Raw genomic sequence first — 22713 nt, 5'->3', positions numbered from 1 at the left:
TGTATTTGAGTTCCTTGGCTCGAATTCTTTTTAACTGATTTTTTTACTGATTGATTTTAAAGAGAGAGAAAAAAACATCCATGTGCCCTGACCAGGAATCCACTCCGCAACCTTCTCCGTGTGTGGGACGACGCTCCAACCAACTGATCCACCCGGCCAAGGCCGGAGAAATATTTTTAGAAGACAGGCAGGCGGTACCCCAAAGGTAAAAGGGGGGGCCCACCCTCTCCGAGTTCGCAGACTATTCTAAGGGGGACGCCGGCAGCAGCTGCAGACCGAGCAGTCCGAGATGTCTCCGCCCCGCCTCTCAGCGTCTCCCAGGCGCTGGGGGGCCCGGCTCGCCCATAGCCTAGGAAGAATCGCTGCCCAGTATCGCGGAGGACTTCATTGGCCCGAAGCCAGTGGGCGGAGGTTCCTTTTGGCCCGAAGCCAGGAGACTCCCATTGGTCGAAGGCTCAACAAACAAAGTTTCCATTGGTTGGACGTTGCAACGCGCCGCGCGGCCTTCTGGGAGTTAGAGTCGCAGCGTCGCCGGCGCGGCCGCCATTGTCCGGCGGGCAGCGAGTCGAGCGGTTCCTGAGGCGTGGGCGGTTCTGGGGTTTAAGGTCGTCCCAGGCTCCTGTCCTCGACCTGTCGGTCCAGGATGGATCCCGAAGAGGAAGCAGCAGCATTGGTGATGGCTACGCGGCCGCCGACGAAACGGTTGCAGGTATCAGTAATAACAATAACAACGGTGGCAGCGGGCCCGGGCCGTCTCCCAAATTCTGACCCTTTTAACCCTCTTGGCGCGCGATGAGCAGAGCACAGGCATTATCTCCCGTGACACACGGGGAAACTGAGGCGCAGGTCGGCGGGCTCGGACTGACACAGCTGCTGAGGGTAGGGGTCGGGATTCGAATCCCGGTTTCTCTGGTCCAAGAGTGCGCATGCTTAGCTCCTACTCTCGGCGACATACCCCCTCCCCCGCCCCGAATGCAGACCCACGCGATGATGGGTAATAGGTATTGTCGACTAGAGATGCTCTGAGACGAGTCAGCAGACACCCACCGAGGGCCTGGCTTTGCGCACCACGGGGGGTAAGGAGAAGTCACCCTGCACCCCGTTAGTGCAGCGGAACAAGGGTTTACGAGCCGCCACACTGGGGACAGCATTGCAGGGCGGCCAACCCCTGTGGAAGGCCCCGATCCACAGCTCCAGTGATTCTAGACCTGCCTGTATCTTCCGTTAAGTGCTGTTTCTCCTGCTCGGTAGGAGACAAAAGTCATTCATTTTACCTGAAGATGGCATCTTTGAACTTAAGTGCTTCCGGCCTCCCCCCCTCACCAGAGGATATTTTTTCCATTGATTTTTTTAAAAATAATTTTTTAATTGATTTGAGAGAGAGAGGAAGGGAGAGGGAGAGAGAGAGAAAAACGTCCATGTGAGAGAACATCAATCGGCCTCCTCTTGCATGCCCCCCACTGGGGATTGGACTGACAAGCTGGGCACACCATAATTCAACTGGCACCGCTCAATCAATGGGATGATGTTCAATCCAGTGAGCCACATCTGCCAGGCTAAATTTTTTTTTAATTTTATTGATTGATTTCAGGGATAGTGAGAAAGAGAAACATCAATTTGTTGTTTTACTTATTTAAGCATTCATTGGATGATTCTTGTTCCGGGATGCCTTGTTCCGGGATCAAACCCCCAGCCTTAGTGTACTGTATGGGGATAGTGCTCTAACCAGCTGAGCTATTCAGCCAGGGCTATATCTTCTTTTTTTTTTTTTTTTTAATCCTCACCCGAGGATATTTTTCCACTTTTTGTACAGATAGAGTGGGAGGGAGAGAGAGGAAGGGAGAGAGAGAGAGAAACATTGACATGAAGGGACACATCGAGTGGCTGCCACCCACACGACCAACCAGGGCCGGGGACAAACTGCAACCGAAGTACGTGCCCTTAGCGGGAACCGAACCCGGGTCTCTCCGGACCACAGGCCGACGCTCTAACCGCTGAGCCAAACCGGCCAGGGCTATCTTCTTTAATATTTTCTTCATATCTTCTTTGTCCCTTTTGCTTAGGTAATTTTTATTATTTAGTTGTAAGAGTTCTTTGCATCTTCTGCATAGAAGTTTTTTATCAGATAAGTGTTTTATCAGTATCTCCCATTACATGGGTGTCTTTCCACTAGAGTATTCTTTGGTGCACAAAAGTTTTTCATTATGGTGAAGTTCAATTTATTTATTGCTTGTCCTTTTGCTGTCATATGTAAGAATCCTTTGTCAAACCCAAAGTTGTAAAGGTTTATCCCTACGTTTCTTCTAATAGTTTAACTCTTACATTTATGTGAGGTAAGGGACCAACTTAATTTTTTTGCATGTGGCTCTCTGGTTGTCCTGTAGGAAGTATTTAACAGCTAGTTAGTCCCACCATAGCCCCCAAGGAGAGGAGGAGGCAGATGTGGGTCCCCGTTCTGTACTTCTTGAGGAAATGGCAATGCCAAGACTCATATCTAGCTTCTTTTTTAAGCAATATGTAATTTTTTATTATTGCCCACAGACATCCCATTCTTAACCATTCCCATAGACCCAACCCACCCAGCCCACTCTAGCTTTTGACTAGTCACAGCCAGCCCACAAAAGGGTTTCCTTTGTGGGACACATTTTACTTTATTATTTTTTAAAAATTTTATTTCCTTATTTTATTTCATTTTAATCCACACCGGAGGACATTTTTGCACTTATCTTCAGATAGAGCAGGAGGGAGTGAGAGAGGAAGAGAGAGAGAGAGACATTAATGGCTGCCACCCACACGACCCCACTGGGACCAGGTACAAACCGCAACCAAGGTACATGCCCTTAGTGGAAACTGAACCCGGGACTCTCAGGTCTGCGGGCTGACGCTCTAACCACTGAGCAAAAACAGCCAGGGCTATTATTTTTTTAATCCTCACGAGAGGATATGTTCATTAATTTTTAGGGAGAGAGAAACATAAATCATTGCCTCCTATACGTGACTAACCGGGGCCAGGGATCAAACCCGCAACCTAGGCATGCACCTCAACCAAATTGAACCCATGACCTTTCAGTGTATGGGAAAGACACTCCAACCAAGGGATCCACACTGACCAGGGCTTCGGGACATATTTTAAATACATTGTGTCAGCTTACAAAAATTAAAAGTTTTTAATCCAAATCATGACCTAATTTTCAGATTCTCACCAGAGATTGGCAGTTCTATCACTTGAGACCTGTATTTCCCCACAATCGAGCCCCAGCTGTCCCTTCAGATGGCACATAGTACCTCTCCCCTCTAGTGGCACCTCTCACAGGTTAAATACCCTGGTGTAGGCTCTCACACTGGCCCAGTTCAGTCCGTTGTGATCCTGTTTGGTCCCTGAAGGCAGATGAGTTTCTGACTCTTAACTGTACATTCCTTTTTTCAGAGATGATGACAAACCTTGCTCTGAATTGAGTATTAGTGAATCAGCTAACTAGCTGCGTAACAAATTATCCCAAATCTAGTGCCGTGAGACAGGAACCATTTTTTTTGGCCCACAGATCTGCAAGTCAGCAGTCAGTCTCTGTTGGCACCCTCACCTGTCTCAGTTCAGTTGTGGATCAGCTGTGGATGGCCCTGATCTTGCTGGATGCTCTCACATGTCCTTGCTGTGCAACCCACTCCTACATGCAGCAGCCCATTAGGATCCCAGCAAGAGTTGGCTCATCGTCCAGAACATGTACTCTCTTTTTTTTTTTTTTTTTTTTTTTTAATCCTCACCCGAGGATATTTTTCCATTTTTTGTACAGATAGAGTGGGAGGGAGAGAGAGGAAGGGAGAGAGAGAGAGAAACATCGACGTGAAGGGACACATCGAGTGGCTGCCACCCGCACGACCAACCAGGGCCGGGGATAAACTGCAACCGAAGTATGTGCCCTTAGCGGGAACCGAACCCGGGTCTCTCCAGACCGCATCCGACGCTCTAACCGCTGAGCCAAACTGGCCAGGGCTCTCTCTTAAGGACATTGGCCTGCCTGTCTTTTCTTTCCCCATTCCTCTTCCTTTTCCTGAAAGCACTGATGGGGTCAATCCAGCCAATTGAGCCTGTGTGTGATGTTTCAGGAACCAGTGACCTTCCGGGACGTGGCTGTGGACTTCACCCAGGAGGAATGGGGGCAGCTGGGCCCTGCACAGAGGACCCTGTACCGTGATGTGATGCTGGAGACCTTCGGGCACCTGCTCTCTGTGGGTGAGGCCCGCTTCCTGAGCTGATGGGCAGATTCCTGCAGTAACTTGTTCTTCATGGGTAATAGGGCCTCTGATATGATGACTTGACCTTGGGTTAGGGATCAGGGACCTTGGGTTCTCCTTCCCTGAGGGACATGAGTCAAAGAGGTATCTGCCCTTTTATGTCTCATTGTAAAGCTTTCACCTTGTTGTGTGGCATCCCCTGTCCTGGGCTGGAGGCTGGGCTGGTTGTTTGTGTCTAGAACAGAACCCTATATTCTGTGTCTTCCCTGTTTTCAGGGCCTGAGCTTCCCAAACCTGAAGTCATCTCCCAGCTGGAGCGAGGTGCTGAGCTGTGGATGGCAGAGAGAGGACTAGCCCAGGGCTGCTCTCCAGGTGAGAACAACCAACTGTGAGCCCCTTTCAGGAGCGCTGTTTGGAATGGGTGGTGTGCCAAGTCCCCTAAACCATCTTCAGATCCAGTGATCACAGCAAAAGTTTAAGGGGAGATTTCATAAAGGGAAAAGATGGGTGGGGCAAAGTCCAGAGGAAGCCAGGTTCAAGATCACTATTCCCATGGTGCTGAGTCTGTGGTGGTGGTTGCAGCAGCCAAAGGAAACGGGTTCACCTGCACTTCACTGCACCGTGAGGAGGGGGGCCCTACTGTGTCTGAAGGATTCAGCACTACAGCACCCCCAAGGTGTCCTGAAGACGTGGCACCTCCACTTATATGTGGCTTGTCTGACTCAGGGTTTTTAAAACAGCAGCTCGCCAGTGTGACTCTGTGGTTGAGTGTCGATCCATGCACCAAGAGGTCGCTGGTTCGATTCTTGGTCAGGGCACATGCCCAGGTTGTAGACCAAATCCCCAGTGGTGCGGAGGCATACTGGAGGCAGCCAGTCGATGTTCTCTCTCATCAAAGTTTATATTTCTCTCTCCCTCTTCCTTCCTCCCTCTCTAAAAGTCAATAAAGGAAAAAAAATTAAATAAAAAAATAAAACTGAGCTGCTCATTTGCCCCAGCCCCGAGCCTGCTACTTCATGTTTCCTTCAATGTCTGCTCCCCAGCTCCTGTAGGCAGGTCTCTCCATCTTTTGGAGTCATTGCTTTATCCACAGCATCTGGGGCCAGACAGTAAATATTTTAGGCTTTGCAAGCTGTGTGTAGGCTCCAATATTTGTTTTTTCTTTTCTCTTTAATCCCTACCCGAGGATACTTTTCCATTTATCTTCAAGTAGAGTTGGAGGGAGAGAGGGAGATAGAGAGACACGTCAATTGGTTGCCTCCCTCATGACCCTGATCAGGGCCAGGGACCAAACTGCAACCGAGGTACATGCTTTTGACAGGAATTGAACCCACGACTCTTTGGTTTGCAGGCCGACGCTCTAACCACTGAGCAAAACCAGCCAGGGCTCCATATTTTTTTTCTATCAGCACCGTAACAAATTACCACAAACATAGCAGCTTAAGACAACACACATTCATTGTCTCACAAGTCTGTCAATTAGACCTGACTGGTTTTTCTGCTCTGGGTATCACAGAGCTAGAGTCAAGGTGTCAGCCAAGCTGGAGGTGGGGGCTTACTGGGGGTCATGTGAAGACTCCACATCCAGGCTGTACCAGGTCACTGGCAAAATTCAGCTCTGTGTCCTAGCACTGAGTTCCTGGGTGTTTGCAGACTGTCATCCAAGGGCTGTTCTCAGCTACAAGAGGCACCTGCACTTCCCTGTGCACCTGCCTCACCTCCTTCCTCCCTCTACTCGTAAACGTTGAGGAGATTGCTTTGGGCCTGCCTGTATAACCCAGCATCATCTCCTACATTTTTAAAATAAGTTTCTCTAGATTTTAGAGAGAGAAAGAAATGTTGATGTGAGAAGCATTCAGTTGCCTCCCTCATGCACCTTGACTTGGATTGAACCCACAACCTATGCATGTTCCCTGACTGGAAATCAAACTGGCGACCTTTCTAGTTAACTAGCTGAGCCAAACCAGCCAGGGCCCATGTCCCTATTTTAAGGTTTAAGATCAGCTGATGAGTGACCTACCTGTTACCTGCAGAACCCTCCTTCACAGCAGTACCTCATGACTTGTCTGATTGACAGCCAGGGGACAGCATTAGAATCCTGCCTGTCTCTTGGATTTTTTTTCCCCTACAGCCTTTAAAAGCATAAAAACTTGATTACTTAAGTTATATAATGTCTAGTCACTGGGTTGTACACCTGAAACAAACATAATATCGTATGTCAACTGTAATTGAAAAATAAAAAAACTGTTTCAAGTGTATGTCAACATAAAAGCGGACATTTGCCTGGGAGCAGGGCAGGCAGTTGGGGTGTAGGCCTGAGCTGTAAAGGTCCTGTCTCCTCTGCGTGTTTTTTCCTCTGACCCCTCAGTGCTCTTTGCTTTCTTTCAGGCTGGGAACCTGGACCTGAAAGCCCGGTGCCACCCACGGAGCAGGTCCTTTCTGAGGAAGAGCCATCCTGTGTCATGGAAAGGGCAGGCTTCCTTGCGGATGCTGCCTGTCCTGCCACACTAGGGGAAGGCTGGGACTGTGTGGGCCTGGTCAAAGCACCTGAGAAGGACCAGGATAGTTCAAGGCAGTTGGAATTTTGCCTTGAGGAAGTACCAGTTCAAGAGAGAAGCCACGAAAGTCTCAGACTTGGGGAAGATTGTGTCTCGAGTTCAAACCTAAGTCTGTTCCCAGAGATTTCTGGGAGAAAATATTTTTGTACTCCCGACTCACAGGTCACAGATTTGGGGAGTCACCCACGCTCAGTCAGTCAGCAGACGGGCTCAGGAGAGCTGAGGGACAGTGCTGACTGCAAGGCAATGTCCCCTCAGGCCATTCCTGTTTCAGAGCTCACACCAAGCCCCATACAGGAGAAACCCTACAAGTGCACGGACTGCGGGAAGTCCTTTAACCACAACGCGCACCTCACAGTGCACAAGAGGATCCACACAGGGGAGAGACCTTACATGTGCAAAGAGTGCGGGAAAGCCTTCAGCCAGAACTCCTCACTGGTTCAGCACGAACGCATCCACACAGGAGATAAGCCCTACAAGTGTGCCGAGTGTGGGAAGTCCTTCTGCCACAGCACACACCTCACTGTGCACCGCAGGATCCACACCGGGGAGAAGCCCTATGAGTGCCAGGACTGCGGGAGGGCCTTCAACCAGAACTCCTCCCTGGGCCGGCACAAGCGGACACATACTGGAGAGAAGCCGTACACCTGCAGTGTGTGTGGGAAGTCCTTCTCTCGAACCACGTGCCTGTTCCTGCACCTGAGGACTCACACTGAGGAGAGGCCCTATGAGTGCAACCACTGTGGGAAGGGCTTCAGGCACAGCTCCTCCCTGGCCCAGCATCAACGCAAGCATGCTGGCGAGAAGCCCTATGAGTGCCGCCAGAGGCTGATCTTTGAGCAGACGGCAGCTCTCACCAAGCACCAGTGGGCTGGCACCCTTGGCTGCGACCCACCTTTGAATCCAGGTGAGACAGCTCAGAGGAGCGACAGGCCCTTTAAGTGTGGTCAGTGCGGGAAGTGTTTCATTCAGAGCTCACACCTCATTCGGCACCAGGTAACTCACACAAGGGATGAGCCTCGTGGGCGGAAACGGCGGCGGCAGGAGCAGCCCCTGGGCCGAAGCTCCCATCAACATGTGCACACAGGTGAGAACCCTGGGGGCGGGACAAAGGTGGGACAGCCTGCAAGCAAGGCGCTTGCTTTATTTGACATCCACGAGATCATGCAAGAGAAAAACCCAGTACACGTGATTGGGGTAGAAGAGCCTCCCATGGGTACGTCCATGTTGTTTGACATCAGAGACTCCACATAGGGAGAAACTCTACAGATGACGGAACCGCAGGTACAGAAATGTGGCAAGTTCATGTGGGGTGTTCACCCCATGGGGTAGGAAGGCCCAGGGCGACCTCTGATTTCCTATGAAAGATGCTTCCCCCAACACCTGCGATTGATGGTCCTCGGATCTATCAAGCCCAGTGCCTGCTTTAACCAGGTATTTTGTAATGTTCCCTGTATGACCCTGAAACAGATTCACAGGTAATGTCAAAATAGTCAACATACAGCTCTGTTTTGTAAAGGATGATTAAAACAAAAGTAATTTATGATGGAGTAACGTATACTGAGTTGGTGTGGAAATCTCTCCAAGACTGGGCCATTATGCTGGAAACCCAGCACTGCCTATTGGTTGTCTGGTACATGGGATCTGGGGTTGGTTATGGAAATATTTTGAGGGGCATTCCTGTATGGGATGTGATTTTTCAAAATGGTGTCTCACTCTTGGAAAAGTTTTGAGCAAAACAGGATGCTATTGCACTTCTAGAAAATTCTGTTTAAAATTCTCAGCATGTAGAAATTAATGTGTGTTTATATGTGAAGTCTAATGAGGGTCTAAGTTCACACTACAAACAGGTTGTTTCATCCATACACATAGGGTTCCCAGGGGCCAGTCTTCCCTTCACAGGCATTAGAGCAGCTTGGCTCCCATCCATGTCATCCACTCTTACGCCCAAATCTAACGACACACAAGCCCTGTGAAGTTCCACAGCATTCCCTGGGGCTGCCACAGAGCCTGTGAAAACCATTGGCTCGGAACAGCTAGTGTTGCTGTCAGCCACTGGTTCTCAGTTGGTGATGTCTGGCAGAAGGGAGAGGTGCCACTGGCATCCAGTGGGTTCAGGTCAGGGATGCTGCTTAACATCCTATAGTGCCCACACATGCCACAGTAGAGAGAGCATGCCCAGCCCTATAGCTCATGTATTTCAAACTAAATTGATTGATTGGAGCTTTACTAACAATTCTCCACATGTGATTTTAACAAGTTAAATCATTAGCTAGTTAATGCACATGTTTTTTAGTAATATTTTTTTGTTGTTGTTGTTCAGATAGAGTGGGAGGGAGAGGAAGAGAGAGAGAGGGAAACATCGATGTGAAAGGGACACATCGAGTGGCTGCCACCCGCACGACCAACCAGGGCCGGGGACAAACCGCAACCGAAGTACGTGCCCCTAGCGGGAACCAAACCCAGGTCTCTCGGGACCGCAGGCCGACGCTCTAACCGCTGAGCCAAACCGGCCAGGGCTAGTAATTTTTTTTTATCAGTATTTGTAATTGGTGGGGAGAAAGGAAGGGAATCCATTTATTTTTCTGAGTAATGTAAATCATAAAGTGGGAACATTATATTTTCACTAGTACTCCTACCTGCCACAGGATTCTTTTCACATTAGTCCCAGAAATTGTCATTTTCATCCATTTTTCTGAACATCTTTCTCAAAGGCAAGGACTTTTACAAATATATATATGACTCTGTCGGTCCATGGAGATCAAACCATGTTCATAATCACACTGATCTGTCATTTGCCTTGTTCATAGTGTTAGTGTTTGCATGGAGAGGGTGAAAGTGCTAGGGCCTGAGTGTGAATCAGAACGGTGCCCCAAAGTGGTGTAGTTTGTGGACTTCCTCACCAGGCATGGCAATAAAGGAAAAAAAATGCTTAGTTCACTTTGGAATGTCTGTGATGAAGCAGGAAAAATTAATTTTATGAAATCTCAAAACTATATAGCCGTTATCACATCTAAGCAGAAATTCCAATAGTTCCTCAATTTGTCATCAAATATCTTGTGTTCAGAAGTTCCTGGTTGCCTCACAAATTGTTTTGTTTTCTATTTGGTTTGTTTAATTGGGATCTAGACAAGATTCACACAGTGCATTTGGTTGTTGTTTTTTTGTTTTTTGTTTTCTCTAGTATTAGCAACAAAAACAAACAACTTCCACATGGTTGGAATTTTTTGTAGGACTCTCAACCTGTAGGCCTCCCTCTTTTCTATTCTTTTATTGCTTCTGGGGGGAAATTTGTCTCCATCTCCAGCCTGCCCATCAGACGCTCCTTGCTTTGACCTGATGGAATGCCTTCTGATTTGACCTCACACTACTGGATGTGCTGGAGTGCCTTGTGAATTGTGTGACTCCCACCTTGTATGGGGTCTCTCCTGGAGATCCCAGCTGTTGGTGCCAGATAAAGCCAGACTACTGAGAAAATGGTTTATTTCTGTATGACGCAGGACATGCTCATGTTACCATTAATGTCCTCAGTTGCAAACTTCACCTCTACCGTTTTAACCACTTTCCTCCAATTTTACACCTGAAAGCCAAGCTCTCTGACCTTGGTCCATATGGTTGTTGACATACACAGGAACACTGTGATTGAGGTATGATTCTTGGTATATAAAAACCCAAGATTTGCCTGGCCAGTGTAGCTCAGTGGATTGAGCGTTGTCCCATGGACTGAGAGGTCCCGGTTCAATTCCCGGTCAGGGCACGTGCCTGGGTTGTGGGCTCAATCCCTGGTTGGGGGGTGTGCAGGAGGCAGCCAATCAATGTTTCTCACATCAATGTTTCTGTCTCTCTCCCTCTCTAAAAAATCAATAAAAACATTTAAAAAAAAAATCCCAGGATTTAAACATGCCTGCTTTCTAACCTAAAGTGAAGCAAAAGTGGACCATCCATAAGTAAAATGACTGTCTCAGTGCACATTAATTTATATGCTCCATGATACAGACGTTGCCTTTTTTTGTTTGCTTTTCTCACTGCAGTTGTATTCTAGTGGAGTTAGACATATCCCATAAACATTAAAAATTGGAAGCTACACTGATCACAGCCCATCTCAGATCATAGGAATTGTTTCCTAAAAACGTCCTGCAGAAGGAATATTGGGCTGGCCACACGTAGAGTTGAAGGGAAGACAGAGCATCCTGGACCAGTAGGGCAGCAATTCTGAGGGCTGTGTCAGAGTGACAGAGCTTCAGCACTCACTGCCCAGAATTACGATTAATCATCAAAAATACATGGTTTAATTTGTTGATAAAAGTAATGCACATTTTTGGTAGCAAAACCTGGAAAATGCACAAAAGTAAAAACAACAAAAGTATGAACATTTCTTTAAAATTTAATTCTTTGTTTTTTCTTTATTGATTTTTAGAGACAGGAAGGGAGAGGGAGAGATAGAAACACCAATGAGAGAGAACGTCGACTGGCCACCCTCCTGCATGTCCCCCATTGGGGATTTGGCCCAAAACTTAATTCTTTATACTTCCACCATCCACAGATGGTCATTACCACTAAGATTTTGTTAATTTTCTTTGTAATCTTTTCTTTAAAACTACATGTGTATGTATATACAGGGTGGGGCAAAAGTAGGTTTACAGTTTGTAAAATAAATAATGCAAGAATAAACTCTGTTTTGCATACTTACAACTGTAAACCTACTTTTCCTCCACTCTGTATAGTGAAACACCAAATCTTATATGCACAAAAAATATATAAACATGTACATAGTAATTTTGTGTTTAAAAAGTTGGATTCCCTTCTACTTCTCTGTAACGTGCTTCTTTATTTTGAGCATTTTTCTGTGACAGTGAATTTCTTATACCTTTTTAAATTACCTTTCAGGAGGATTGTAGCAATGTGCCCTCACCCAGCCCAGCATTTTACCAGCCTTGACTTTTATTAAAAAGTATAAGTTTCCTACAGTTTCCAGGAGCATAAATTGACAGTCTCTAGGGAGGGCGGTTTCTCAGTTGCTAAGTGACACACAAACCCCTTGTCTCAGCAAACCTTCTGCTGGAAATAAATTCTACAGATGTGCAGACTGTTTGTACATGGTATTGATTTCAAAAGTAAAAATTTGAAACCACCCTCAGCATCAAACATGGGGGAACTAGCTGAATGATCCATGGTGTGAAATGGAGAACTACCCAGCCTTAAAAATGGGACTGTCTTCATGTACTAATGTGGAAGAGCTCCAAGACACATTGTTAAGTAAAAAGGTGTGAACAGTATATATAGTGTTTCCTATTTGTGTAAAGAGGAAACATTTGCTCTCACACAATCTCTAAGGGTGCAAAGTAACCAATTGCTCTTGGGAAGGGAGAAATGGGAAAGGAATGAGGAATAATTTTCACTCTATATCTTTTGATATTTTTGGAATTTTGAAACATGTAAAAGTATTGCCAGTTCAAAAAATAAACAAAAATCTCAACTCTTTCAAGTCAAAGTAAGTTTAATAATTTGTTTCATTGTTTACTGTCTCTTCCACTAAAACATCCGTATGACTGTGTGTCTTGGCCACACCTGTTCTAGATATATACACACACGTGCATGTGTAATCTGTGTGTTAACAGCACCCATTTAATGTAAAATAGCTTTGACTCCATGATGTTTCCTGCAAGCTGGTTGTAGCACATCAATTTCCAAGTTATTTTATTAAAGTTTCCTGTGTTGGCCCAACTTATGAAAGCATACACACAAACTGGCCAGCAGGTGAGTACCCCATTTTCAGTATGTCCTTCCTTGCACATCCTTAGAGATATTTCAAGTCCTTTGTGCAAAAGGTAACTGAGAAGAAATCAGTCCAGTCTGAAAAGCAATCTCTTGTAGGCTTTTGTAAGGAGATTGGAGGTGAAGTCAGCCAGGATGTGCTGTCCATCATGCTAGCCACTAGCCACAGGTCGCTATTTAGATGTAATGTTAAATTAACCAAAGTTAACAAAAATACAGTTCCTCAGTCACAATAGCCACATTTCAACTGCTCACTAGTTCCAAATAAAATTTTTTCATCATCATCTCTCCCTTGTGATCAACTGACTAGTGGAAATGAAGAAGAATATTGCCAGGTCAGCCAGCATGAGGAGCCTGCTTCACCAAGTGACACAGGCCTCTCACCTGAAGATGGCATTTTCAGGTCTCACATTGTACCCAGGAACAGCCCTTAATTAGGGACGGTAATTGGCATCACACAGGGCCTATCCATTGATTTTTAGGGAGTCATTGCAGATACACAGAAAAATGAATGTACAGGAACACATTGCATGTGTTTATAGTAGCTCAATTTCCAGGTGGGGAGGGAGAGTGTGATTTTTTAATTTATAATGTATATTTGTCCTGCATCCTCTTTCTGGCACAGCTAAATAAAACCTGTGGAATGTCATAAGTGATGAGAGAATAAAGGTGTCTTCTTAGGTGAATGAGATGACTTTTAGAAAGCCTGTGAATAACCTAAGGGTGGGGGCTGGTTGCTGGAAGAACCAACCCTGTGATTGGAAGGTTGGAACTTCTAGTCCCACATCCCTGACTTACCAGAGGGGAGAGGGGCTAGGGGCTGAGTCAATAAGCAACAGGGATAACGTTTAATTTATAAATTCCAGCACTTTAAGATATTAACAAATAAGGCAATTAAGGTGGGTGGGGCCTAATTCAACGTGGTGTCCTTATAAAAAGGGGAAATTAGCCCTGGCTCAGTGACTCACTTGATCGAAGCATTATCCTGTACACCAAAAAGGTTTCAGGTTTGATTCCAGGTCAGGGCACCTGCCTGGATTGTGGGTTTGGTCCCTAGATGGGATGCCTAGGGGAGCTAGCAGATGGATGTTTTTCTCTCCAAATAAAATATCCTCAGGTGAGGATTACAACAAAAAAGGGGAAATTTGGAGACATAATCATTCAAGCAGGCATCCACTGTGTCACAGTCACACCCATGATCACAATCACAGTCACTGTAGTAACATACAGTGTAATCATAATGTGATTTTCAGGCCCCCATCACCTCCATGTCTGTCTCAGGCACCATCACACATTGTGACAGCCACACACATCTATGCAGTTACATATGGTGACTAACACAAAGGTCTTTCACACACAAAAAATACCCATGCATGGTCACAGTGACAACGCACAGCCCAATCTCCAAGTCACCCATGAGAGACCTGGAATCACCTGTACATGGTCACAATGAGCCACACACTACACGATACTCCTCACACCAGCACCCACATTCTTCACATATCCTTCACCCCCATGCACCAAGCACTGTTCCACCTGTCCACGGCCCAGCTAGACCCTCCACTCATCTCCACCCTGCTCGACAAAAGCCCACCTGGACTACAACTCCCAACGTGCCCCAGGTTCCTGGAGGGGCACCTGCGTGGCACCTTCCAGCAACTATAACCTAGGCTGTGGGACGCGGGACATGCCGGGAGTAGTCCGGTTGGCTCCGCGGCGCATTCTGGGAGTTGTGGTCCTGGTGTGCTGCGTAGCGCATTGTGGGAGTTGTGGTCTCGACAGGCGGGCGCGCAAAAGAGCTCCTTAGGGCACCTCCGCGTCCACTCCCGGAAGTGTCCGCTCGCCCCTCGGATGAGGTGGGTCCGGGTGGGCTTTCGCCGGGGTCCAGCCGGGAAACCGCGAGCGCAGGCGGTGGCACAAGCGAGATGTGTGGGACCTGGCCGCGGTCGGGAGTGAGGGGCTGACTACCGGCCACGCGAGCAGCGACTGACGCTAGTGAGTGCAGGGTCGAGTGTGGGAAGGACCGACGGACCGAGCGTAGAACCGACTGATCAAATGTGGGGCCCGCTGACGGGGTGCAGGGTCGTGTGATGTGCCTGACGGTCGAGCCGTGGTGCCGGACACCTCTTGGGGGACGGGTTGGGCGTGTGTGGTCCGCAGATGGGAGGAGCGTCTGGCCGACCCGCTCAGGTGTGCGACTGACGAAAATGGCGGCTGTGGGATGTCAGTGGGTAGTGTGATCGCGGGAGGGGGTGTGTGTGACAGAGCCCGTATCTGACCGGCCGAGATGGTGACTAGGAGATGATCAACGGCCGTGGAATGACCCTGTGTGACAGAGATGCTGCGAGGTTGTGTGTTGACTGTGTGTGACACAGGAACTGTGTGTGCTTGGCCCTGGCCGGGCGGCTTAGGTGGTCAGAGCGTCGCCCAGTTCACTGAAAGGTGGCAGGTTCAATCCCCAGTCAGGGCGCATACCTGTGCAGCAGGTTCCACATCCAGTTGGGGCACGTTCGGGAGGTCACCTATCCCTGTTTCTCTCTCACATCGATGTTTTTCTCTCTCTCTGGCTACCTTCCTCATTCTCTAAAATCAACTAAAAATTTTTTTAAAAAAAGAAAAGGCTATTGTGTGTGCCTGGGAATATATGGGGGTCTGACTGACAAACTGCCTGAGATAGGGTGTGTGCATGTAACTATGCGATTGACTGAGATTTTCGTCCCGGGGACTGAAATGTGGGCGATTTGCAGTGTTTATCAAGGATGTGACAAAGAAATTGTGTTTTGCCTTGTCTGCAGCTGACATTGTGTGACCGACACTTTATGGATATGTCCTCCGGTGCCTTCTGGAAGCTTAAGTCTGGCAGGGGGTTTGTGGAGTCATCAGACTGGATGTTTGCTGCATGTTTGCTGTGAGCCCAGCCTGTGCTGGGCACTCATTATGGATCACCTCGGGTGACCTCGCCACAACCCTCTGAGGTAGGTGCGGTGATCAGACCAGGTATAAGAAAGGCGCGAGAGAAATGAAAGAACCACTCTCCTCAGTAGATTCAGGAGTTGTGGATGGGGGACCTCAACCTGATGTGTTTTCATATCTGTAAATTGGAAAGAAAGTGTCCACCTCCTGAGTCTTTCATGAGTTTTGTTTTGTTTTTTTATCCTCACTCGAGGACATTTTTGCACTTTATCTTGAGATATAGAGTGAGAGGGAGAGAAGGAGGAAGAGAGAGAGAGAAACATCGATGTGAGACACATCAAGTGGTCACCACCCACACGACCCCAACCAGGGCTGGGGACAAACTGCAACTGAGGTACGTGCCCTTAACGGGAACTAAACCCAGGACTCTCCGGTCTGCAGGCCGACATGTAACCTCTGAGCCAAGCCGTCCAGGCATGTTGTGAGTTTTAAATGAATTATTATGGCCCTGGTTGGTCATGCGGGTGGCAGCCACTCGATGTGTCCCTTTCATGTCAATGTTTCTCTCTCTCTCTCTCTCTTCCTCTCTCTCCCTCCCACTCTATCTGAACCAAAAAAAAAAACAAACTGAAAAATGTCCTCGGGTGAAGATAAAAATAAATTAATTAATTAATGAGTTACTATAGACAAGCATTGGGAATGGCACTTACCACCAGCTGGGTGCTGTCCTGGTTATTTTGAGGATCTGTTTTTTTGTGAGTCAGTCACGTCTCAGGCCCCAGGCGAGTGTCTTCCCTGTTCTGCAGGTATGAGGCAGCACCCCAGGTTCCCTGATGACAAAGTTCTGATCTTCCTGCAGACCAAGATTCAAGGCTCACCGGAGTGTTGCTGCCGGATGGCCACCGCCCAGGTCCCCCTGAACCTGATGCCCTGGGAACAGGATGGCATCTTTCAAGTGAAGGTGGAGGATGAGGAAGCCAGCCTCTCCCAGGTCCAAGAATGTAGCCTTGGCAACACAGCCCACCCTGAGGCTGCACGTCTGCGCTTCCGGAGCTTCTGCTATGAGGAGGCATCCAACCCGCATGAGGCCCTGGCCCAGCTCCGTGAGCTCTGCTGCCAGTGGCTGCAGCCTGAGGCGCACTCCAAGGAGCAGATGCTGGAGCTGCTGGTGCTGGAGCAGTTCCTCGGCACTCTGCCCCCTAAGATCCAGGCCTGGGTGGGGGCCCAGTGTCCCAAGAGCGGCAAGGAGGCAGCCACGCTGGTGGAGGATCTGACTCAGGCACTGGACAAGAGAGGTGAGGGGCAGTGGCGGGCAGGTGTTCACAGGACACTGCAAGCAGGGGCTGGATGGGAACAGGGGAGAGCAGGGGTCAGAGTTGGGATAGATCAGCATTTGCCCTCTCGTTTGTAATTCACCCAAACTCAAACACTGTGCTAAGCACGTCTATTTTTATGGCTAATAACCCAACACCCAGCTTAGAGTGACTGAAGCAAAGTAGGGAGGCCTCATGGCTATGTCCAGTCAGTTGATGGCATCAGGATTCTTTCTAATCATTCTGTTTCTCAGTTACGTTTTCCTACGGTGCCTTCGTTTTTAAGCCACGTCTCTCCCCAAGGGAGGCAAAGCTGGCCCGGCAACCCCAAGTGGGGAACAGAGAAAGGTCCCCAGGCTGAGCCCTGTGAAATGGTTGGGGTCTTGTCCTTGTCTTTGGCTGACCAGACCCTACAGAATGACATGAGCAAGGGCAGCTCCCCAGAGGAAAACCAGGCTGCTGATACCAGATGAGGGGGTGGGGGACAGAAATGCCAAGTGTCCCTGTTTATCCCCTCTGAACCCTTCCCCCACCCATGCTGCCCTCCAGCGTCTGGGTGACTCAGACCTGCCCTGGGCCTGAGTGGGCAGAGTCACTCTGGAAGAGACCCACACAGATGTCCTGGCCCAGGGCTGTCCCGTGGGACCCTGGGAAGACTCAGCCCTGGGACAGTCAGAAAAGGAAATGAAGGCTCCTCTCAGATGGTGGGGGGGGCGTGCCGTGCACCCAGGAAGAGGTGTGCCCTGGGCAGGCGGAACATGGAGTTTTGACACAGAATAATCATTGGGGCCTGGTAGTCATAGCCACTGCTGTAATTCCTCCTGGCCATGTGACTCCTGTGCCTCAATTTCCCTGTCAGTAAAACAGGAATTGCAGTCATAAACCTACCTCAGTCACTTGAAGCTATCAACAAGGCGATGCTTTTGCAGCATGTGAGATGGCAGCTGTCAGGACAGTTTGTTCAGCTCCTTGAGAAACACTGAAAGGTCGTTCAGATGCCCTCCCTTGGCCCTGTCGGCTGTACCCACACAGATGTCAAAGGGACAGAGAGAGGAGGGAGGGAATAGCCCCATCCTCAGGGTTGAGAAAATCTTCAGAGAAAAGGCAAAATGGTGCTGAAAGGACGAGAGAGAGGCAATAGTCTAGGCAGATGGAGTGGTGGTGCAAATGCCCCATGGTGGATATGGACCTGTGCATTCTGGGAAGGACAGGTTTCTGGAACAAAAGAAAGGGGAAGGCAGAACCCAGCGCATGGCTGGAGGGGTTGAGATAGCTCAGAGGCATCTGGGATTCAAGGACGAGATTCTACAGCTGAAACCCCAGCTTGGCCACTAGCTGTGTGACCGTGTACCAGTTACTCAAGACCTTCCCTCAGCTGGGCCTTCGTTTCCCTGTCTGAAACACACATTGAAGCTGAAATGAGGCAATGGACATTACCCACTGCATTTGTAGTCTAATAATGGCCAGCAGCCCAGGAAGGCCAGCAGTGTGTTCTTCCTGTCTTACAGATCAGGAAACCGAGGGCTAGACAAAGGCAAGATCGCCCCAGGCCCAGAAGCTGGCCAGTGGCAGGACAGGCACTCCCCTACCACAGACACAACCCAATCTCCAGTTGCCCTTAGTCACGCTCTGCCTGCACAGCACTTTATAAAGTCTAGGCCTCAGGCCTCCGGGCTCTGGAAGGCCAGGCTTGCACATCACCCACTCACCCACAGCAATTGTCCACTTGGATTCAAGGTAGAGTCAACTGTGGGAAATTTCACAGTCGCTGGCATCCAGGTTTGATCCTTCATCCAGCACCTGCCGACCCATCCAGGTCCCAAGGCAAGGCGCTGAGTAGAGCGGCACAAATGCAGTGATGGCGAGGACAGACCCCCCCTGCCACGCCCTCTGTCTCATTCTTGGTGTCACTTTCTTTCAAATAAGTTCAACCTCAAGATTTCTCTTCTGACACTTAAGCCCAAATCAGGAGCCTGAAAGACTGGCATTTGGGCCCTTGCCAGCGTTACTCAGTGGCTAGAGCGCTGGTCCGTGCATCAGAGGGTCGAGGTTCGATTTACAGTCAAGGGCACACACCTGGGTTGCAGGTTCCATGGGGTGGGGGTGGGGGGGCAGCCCAGGAAGTACAGCAACTGGTCAGTGTTTTTTCCTCTCACATCGATGTTTCTCTCTCCCTCTTTCTCACTTTCTCTCTCCACTCCCCTTCCTTCCTTCCACTCTCAAAATCAATGGCAAAAATATCCTGGGGTGAGGATTAACAACAAAAAATGGAGTTTGGGGAAAAGGGTTGGGGTGATGATTGGATGCTCTCAAAAGTGATGTAGCTTTCGATAGTATGGGAGATTGGCCCTGTGCCCTTGTCACCCAAGACACCAAGTGAGACACTTCCCTGTGCAAATGGGGCCGCATGTCAGGAGTGGCTCCCGAGTCCCCTTACAGAGTGAGGCCAGTCAGGGTGGAGTGGGGGTGGAGTCGGGGAGGCTGGTGTTGGGGAGGGTTGACGCTGTGGTTCCGATTGTTTCAGGATGGGAGCCAGGATCTGAGCTCTCAGAGGCAAGCTGCAAGCACAGTGATTCGGAAGAGTTAGAGACAGCCACCAAAACCCTGGTGGGTGGCGTTTCCCTGGGACACGGTTTCTGTGACGCCTTCGAACCCCAGGGCATCTCAGACAGGCAGGCGGGTCTCTCAAGGGACATCTGGACAAAGTGTGTCACCCCAGAGACAGATTTCAGGATCGCTCCAGGGTCTCACGAGGAAGCCCCCACGGACCAGCGTCCCTGTGAATCTGCTGCCTTCGGGAACAGCCCCGGTGTGTGGTCACACGTCACTTGGCAAGAGAACTCTTCCAAGGAGAAATTCGGTCCATTGGACGTTTATGGCACGGAGCCTCTGTGCGCGCACTTGGGGCAGACATCCTCCAAGTGCGGGGAATGTGGGAAAACGTTCCGGAGCGCCCCGGCCCGGGAGGCACACCAGAAAAGCCACGCCCAGAAGACGCCCTACACCTGCAGCGAGTGCGGGAAAGCCTTCCGCCGCAGCACTCACCTGGCCCAGCATCAGGTCGTGCACACGGGGGCGAAGCCCCACGTGTGTAAAGAGTGCGGCAAGGCCTTCAGCCGGGTCACTCACCTGACACAGCACCAGCGCATCCACACGGGGGAGAAGCCCTACAGTTGCGGGGACTGTGGCAAAACCTTCAGCCGCAGCACCCACCTCACCCAGCACCAGCGGGTGCACACAGGTGAGCGTCCCTACGCGTGTGAGGCTTGTGGCAAGACCTTCAGCCAGAGCGCCCACCTGACGCAGCACCTGCGCACCCACACGGGGGAAAAGCCCTACAGGTGCAACGCCTGCGGGAGAGCCTTCAGCGACTGCTCGGCCCTTATCCGGCACCTGAGGATCCACTCTGGGGAGAAGCCCTACAGATGCCAGGTCTGTCCGAAGGCCTTTGCGCAGAGCTCCTCCCTCATCGAGCACCAGAGGGTCCACACCGGGGAGAAGCCCTACAAGTGCAGCGACTGTGGGAAGGCCTTCAGCCGCAGCTCCGCCCTCCTGGTGCACCTGCGTGTCCATGTCATGGTGCGGTGATGACCCACCGCTCCACGGTGCCCTGGGGCTCAACAGGAAGAGAGAACCTGAGTTCTAAGGAGCCAGGAAGAACGGGGTGGGCCATCAGTGACTTCCCAAGAATGATGAGGTTCCTAAGGACAGACCTGGGGCTGTCTGGGAGCAACTCTGCATCAGGGGACCCGGATGAATGTAAAGCTACCCAGCTTCTCCGGATCCCACTTTGTCTTCCATCCCCACTAGGCCGTCTCAGAAAGGGGACAGCAGCCCCCAGAATCAGGGTTGGTCCTCAGAGCCAGGGCAGTCAGTGTCATTGCTGTCAGGACTCAGTGCTCTGGGCTGGGCCTCCAAATTCAATTTCCTGTTTCTTGCCTGCCTAGCCCAGGAGGGACACTGCCCATGCCACCTCTGTGCCTTTTTTTTTTTTTTTTTTTTTTTGAGAGGGAGGGAGTATGGAGAAAAAGAGAGAAACGTCGACTTGTTCCACTTCATTTATGCATTCATTTTTTGTATGTGCCCTGACCATGGATCAAACCTGAAACCTTGGAGTATCAGGATGACCTTCTAGCCAACACAGCTACCCAACCAGGGCCCACCTCTGTGCCTTTCCACCAGCTATTGCACTCCACTAAATTACATCCAACTCCAAGGCTGGTTTTCGAGGCTGCCTCTTCTGTGAGGCCTTCTCCAGGCACGGCCTCTCTTTCATCCTGCTGTCTTCACCAAGTGTCAGCGTTTGTTTGTGCCTCTCCCCCTCCTTCCACATCCTCCCAGCCACTGGTCCTGTTGGTTTTACCTAAACTCCTTCTACTTTTTTTTCTTATCCACCATCATGACCTCAGGTAAGCCCTCGTTGACTCTCAAGTGGATTCCAGCAGGGGCCTTTTCCAGACCCTTTTCTACCTTCTCCACACCAGCGTCCATGGTGCTCTTTCTACCCTAAATCTGATCCTGTTCTCCATGGTGAAAAGCTCTCTAACGCGTCACCTTCTACAGCAAAGCTTCCTGAATGGGTTACTCGTTCCCGAGATGGGAATTGCTTTGGGCCCCAAGCAGCCTCGCCAATTACCTTCCTATGTGTGTCTGAATATGGTCTTTCTGTATGTTCAGCAATGGGAAATGCTTTCAGAGTACTGCCCTCTGGGATAAACCTCAAACACCTGTGCCTGCCCTTTATGTGCATTCAGAAATGGCCCCACTGACCACATGGAACTATTTGCAGTTGTTGAAGAAGCCATACTTTTTCCTGCCAAAGTGCCTTTGTACCTGTGCCTGGAACCCTTCTGTCTGCTTTGCTCCAAGATGTTTCAGATATTCCCCCTCCCCAACCCAGCAAAGTGTACCCCACCTCCTTGAGCTGAATTCAGCTCGCCCTTCTTGCTTCCAGAGTGCCTGCGACTTACCTCTCGTAAAACTCCTGCCACATGGTATTCACTCCTTGCAGAGTGCATTGCGTGTTTCCCAGGGATGCCATGAACTTCCGAGAGCAGGGCCCATGTCTTATGCTCTGATCCACTATGTGTTACTACAGGATACAATAGGCCCTGACTCACATCTGCTGAACTCATGTGCTGTGACTGGTGCCTTCCCTGGGGCAGGGTGTTTGCTCTCCACCCTGCAGCATTCTTGGGTATGTTCTCTGGGCTGTCTCCCACCACCATGGGCCCTGCCAGGCAAGAACAACTTGATGTCCCCAAGGCCCCAGCACTCATGGGCCTGGCACACACTGAGCTCAATAAAATGTTACAATATTGAGTCTGCCCTTTCTGTGGCCCCAGAGTCCCATGGTGCTGTGGAGCCTGGGGCTGCCAGCCTCCTGTCAGTCAGTCTCTGGCCTTCTCTCACAGTTCCATGTCCCTGTCCTTCCTTCAGGGTCTGTGTCTGTAACTAGATATCATGGCCTCTGTTCCCGACTATCAGGGTGTCCATCTTCTTCCCTGTTTTCTCTGACGATCCCATTGCATGTGAGCCACTTGCAGAGCCCACTTTGTCACCACATACGTTTCTGCCCGTGTCTGTCGAAAGCAGGAGGAGGTCAGGAAGGAAAAAGGAGTCTATTAGGAGCCTACATGTGCTAGTCAATCTGCCAAATAATTTATATAAATCACCTCATGTAATCCTCATGCAACACAGCACAGAACGATCATCCCCATGTATAAAGGCAGGGACGAGGGGTTGGAGAATGTAAGTGACTGGCTGAGTTTACACCGGGGAGCACTCCACTTTGGGAGCACATACAAATACTCAGCAATGTCCATGAGCATCTCAATATGCAATAAACCAAGTAAAACCAACACATTGGATTTCTTTAAAATCCAGGCATATTTTTTGTTTATTTATTTATTTACTTTTTA

The 22713-nt window shown here is 49.5% G+C and overlaps 1 protein-coding gene across 1 annotated transcript; it reads left to right on the top strand.

Annotated features, from left to right (window-relative positions):
• The first annotated feature begins 564 nt into the window (after positions 1 to 564).
• ZSCAN22 (zinc finger and SCAN domain containing 22) lies at positions 565 to 20768 on the top strand. The gene is made up of 6 exons (XM_036274894.1): positions 565 to 709; positions 4105 to 4231; positions 4510 to 4605; positions 6622 to 8034; positions 16286 to 16774; positions 19317 to 20768. Exons 1-6 carry the CDS (start codon positions 644 to 646, stop codon positions 20378 to 20380), a joined length of 3255 nt encoding a protein of 1084 aa, XP_036130787.1. The 5' UTR covers positions 565 to 643; the 3' UTR covers positions 20381 to 20768.
• The last annotated feature ends 1945 nt before the right edge of the window (positions 20769 to 22713 follow it).

This window comes from Molossus molossus, unplaced genomic scaffold (genome assembly GCF_014108415.1).
Source record: "Molossus molossus isolate mMolMol1 unplaced genomic scaffold, mMolMol1.p scaffold_m16_p_21, whole genome shotgun sequence".
NCBI lineage: Eukaryota > Metazoa > Chordata > Mammalia > Chiroptera > Molossidae > Molossus > Molossus molossus.
Note: the sequence above shows the minus strand (reverse complement) of the source record. Positions and strands in the feature narration are given on the sequence as shown.

Coding starts and splice junctions, on each gene's coding strand:
- ZSCAN22 (XM_036274894.1), top strand. CDS start 644: ATGGATCCCGAAGAGGAAGCAGCAGCATTGGTGATGGCTACGCGGCCG. Junction 4,606..6,621: donor AGCCCAGGGCTGCTCTCCAG/GTGAGAACAACC, acceptor GCTTTCTTTCAG/GCTGGGAACCTGGACCTGAA. Junction 8,035..16,285: donor CATGTTGTTTGACATCAGAG/ACTCCACATAGG, acceptor CCTGTTCTGCAG/GTATGAGGCAGCACCCCAGG.